Genomic DNA, 3,605 nt, shown 5'->3' with positions numbered 1-3,605 from the left:
ATTCTGTGGATTTGGGTAAATCATTTAACTGCCTCCAACCACAGTTCCTTCATCTTTCAAGTAAAATATAATGCCTCAATTGTCAGACCAAGTGAAGAATTCTATAGAAAGTTTCTACATGTGATACTCAGCAAATACAGGGACAGTTAATAACACTATAACCATTAGTAAACAATTTTGAAGTTGACTAGGTTATTTGAATAAAATTATACAATAAGAAAATTCAGTTTTATTTGCTATTCAACCAATGGGTAAACTGACCCAAAATGCTTAATGCATGGTCTCAAATGCCAGCATATCATCTTACTATATGGTGACACTTTTTCCCCCACAGACATGGATGGAGACAATCAGACCACAGTTACAGAGTTCTTCCTCTTGGGACTGTCTGGGAAGTCACAGCAGGAAGAGGTTCTCTGTGGGATGTTCTTGGGGATGTACCTGGCCACCATCATTGGGAACCTTCTCATCATCTGCGCCATCAGCTGTGACCCTCATCTCCATACGCCCATGTACTTCTTCCTGGCCAGCCTCTCCACTGTTGACATCTGCACTTCATCAGTCACAATCCCCAAGATGCTGGTGAATCACATAGTGGGAAGCAAGTCCATCTCCTACAGGGAATGCATGTCCCAGATCTACTTCTTCATCACTTTCAGCAACATGGATGGGTTCCTCTTGAGTGTGATGGCCTATGACCGTTATGTAGCCATCTGTTGTCCACTCCACTACACCTTGATCATGAGGCCCAGACTCTGTGTCCTGCTGGTGGCTGCATCTGGGCTCATTACCAACCTGCACGCTCTCCTACACACTCTTCTCATGGCTCAACTCACCTTTTGTTCCAACAATGCTGTGCACCACTTCTTCTGTGACCCCTACCCTATTCTCAAGCTTGCTTGTTCTGATACCTTCATCAATCACCTGATGGTCTTCACTGTGGGTGGTTTGATATTTCTGACACCATTTATGTGTATCATTATTTCATATGCTTACATCTTCTCTAATGTACTAAAGTTGCCAACTGCAAGAGGGATAAGGAAAGCTCTGTCCACCTGTGGGTCCCACCTCACTGTGGTCTCCCTCTTCTATGGGGCAATCCTTGGAGTCTATATGCGCCCTTCATCCTCCTACTCAGTTCAGGACACTGTGGCCACCGTCATCTTCACAGTGGTGACACCCCTGGTCAATCCCTTCATCTATAGCCTGAGGAATCGTGACATGAAAGGAGCCCTAAGGAAGCTAATTCTCAGGTCCTGGAAGTAGAACTTTTTAGAGCTGAGAAGACTTGGACATCACACACTTTAATTTTACAAACTGAGAATCTGAGCCCTGCATAGGTGCAGAACTCATCTGGCCTATTCCTGTAATTTGTGACCTATAATCGTGATCATGCTGTTAACTTTAAGGGGAACAGACACTCATAGTCAAAAAACCAGTAATTTGTTATCTTAAAAATGGTAGCTTCTATGATGCTTAATTTACAGGTAAAAAACTGGGGAAAAATATTTGGATCCATGTTTTTTAATAGGTCTAGAAACTCCCCAAGGCACCACCCACATGGTGACTTGGAAATTTGAGAGGATTTTAGAGATGACACTGCTTCAACTGTTCATTATGGTTATAAATGACGAGACGCTAGTTATTTTCGTTAAAGGACTCACAGAAAGTGTAACTTGTCCAAGGTCAGATAATTACTATGTTCTGTGATTCTTGATTACAGCATGGTCTTAATTGTGCACTCTCAGGGTCTTTGGTCATTGCCATGTTAGTTCATTCTACTGCTGTCCCTGCCTTAACACCTCCCCCTATCTCTTGTAGTTGAGAACACTACCTTTTCCTTAACCCTCAATCTAACAGTTTGCTATTTCATTACACAGTTTAGATACCAGTCAGGGATGAGTGTCAGGAAACTTCATTTTTTACATATATTTCCCCATGTAAATCTCAGTATCCCTTCAATTTTATATGGTCCACAGGAAGCAGAAATTCCCTTAAAGCTGAAGGCTCTAGAGCTATTATGTCATCTTACAGACATAGGGACATGACTTAATTGTAGGATTGGAATTAGATCCAAGGACTCTGATTCCAAGTCGGTTCATTCTTTTCTATGCAATTTGGTTTCCAGGAGTTCAGGCCCTCCTACTATTTTACCACTCAATTTTCACCCTCAAGTTCACCCTCAAGTTCAGTTCCCACCTTCTCTTTCATGATGTTGACAGTACTCACTGAAGTCTTCTGTGGTCAGTCTTTAATAGCCCTCCCCTCACTGGCCTTTCTTTGTGTCACTTCCCTCTTTTCTCCATTTCTTCCACTCTCCTGGCTCAACCATCCTCATTGTCTTCCCCTTCACCCTCTTCCTGACTCAGTCCTGACAATGACCAGTTCTTACCTTGATCCCATCAGCAGCCTCGGGGGCGATCTCATTGCCACTGCCTCTCAGTCCAACTCTAGCAACACTCAGGCTCACCTTAATCTGCCTAAAGCACTGAACGTATCCTGCCAACCCATTCATGTAGAAGACGTGGAAGACACCAGAAATGAATCTTCTTCCCTTCAAGTTGGCCTCCAGCCAGATTTTCTTACCAATTTCCTTCTCATCAATTAAATCTTTATCTCATCCGTCACCTGTCTCTGAGTTCTCTTCCTCTTACTTTTGCTCATTCTCTGCTGGAAGGCTTCCCTGATTTTCTTTAAAGTGTAACAATAGTGTCTTTCCCTTATACCTTCACAGAGTCCATCCCACAGCATGTGTGGAGCACACCACACAGGGCTTTTCCAAGTGGGGTGTGGGAGCTCCCAGCAGAACACACACTGGTGCCAGTGGGGACCTGACTGCACGTGTTAAGCTTTGTTTACTTTTCTAACTTGTGTTTTACTTTAAAGGTAGTGGAGATGCTTGAAATACAGTAACATGGACCATGTTGGTGTTTAAAGTTCCTTGACTCTTTTTTGTTCTTTTCTTAGTCTCCTTGCATTACCCATGTCTCCACCTATATCTCATCCTATCATTACATTACACACTCTTTTTGAGAAAATACCAGAGCTTATGCATGAACACATCCTTTAAAATGCTCAGGAGAGTTTTAATTCTCCTAAGTAATCATGTAGTGAAGAATCGTTGATATATTATGCTAGTATAATGTGTAAAAAAATAAAATATATATGTACATATACATATATTCTCCCAAGTTGTAATGATTGTTGGGTTGAAGGCAGTTTAAAAGCAGAAAGTCTCTCTCTCTCTCTCTCTCTCTCTCTCTCTCTCTCTCTCTCTCTCTCTCTCTCTCTCTCTTTTTATCTCCCTCCCCCTTTGCCTCTATTTGCCTAAAGACAGAACAAAGTTTCACAATGATTCTATCTTTCTTTCCTTTCCCCCACTAAGGTCAGAGCCGTAAATCCTCCCTTACTGGAGAAGCCAATTATCAGCCCAGAGTAGGTACCAGCAGATGCCAGAGAAATTGGGGAGCAAACATTATAACTTTCCCAGTTTTCCTACCTCTGAATTCAGCAACTTATTATCCTTTGTCTTGTCACTCTCAGATTTATTGCTGTTTGTTAAAATATTATTGAACATATAGTGTGCCAAGTCACTGCTCTGAGCA

The 3,605-nt window shown here is 42.1% G+C and overlaps 1 protein-coding gene across 1 annotated transcript; it reads left to right on the top strand.

The window, feature by feature from the left end:
• Window positions 1–333: 333 nt before the first annotated feature.
• Window positions 334–1,266, top strand: LOC306664277 (olfactory receptor 1f45-like; the record flags this gene model as incomplete). The annotated part of the gene is made up of 1 exon (XM_079145118.1): window positions 334–1,266. Exon 1 carries the CDS (start codon window positions 337–339, stop codon window positions 1,264–1,266), a length of 930 nt encoding a protein of 309 aa, XP_079001244.1. The 5' UTR covers window positions 334–336.
• Window positions 1,267–3,605: the final 2,339 nt, after the last annotated feature.

The sequence above is a fragment of the Sciurus vulgaris genome, assembly GCF_902686455.1.
Source record: "Sciurus vulgaris genome assembly, chromosome: 6".
NCBI lineage: Eukaryota > Metazoa > Chordata > Mammalia > Rodentia > Sciuridae > Sciurus > Sciurus vulgaris.
This window is presented reverse-complemented; position numbering and strand designations above follow the sequence as displayed.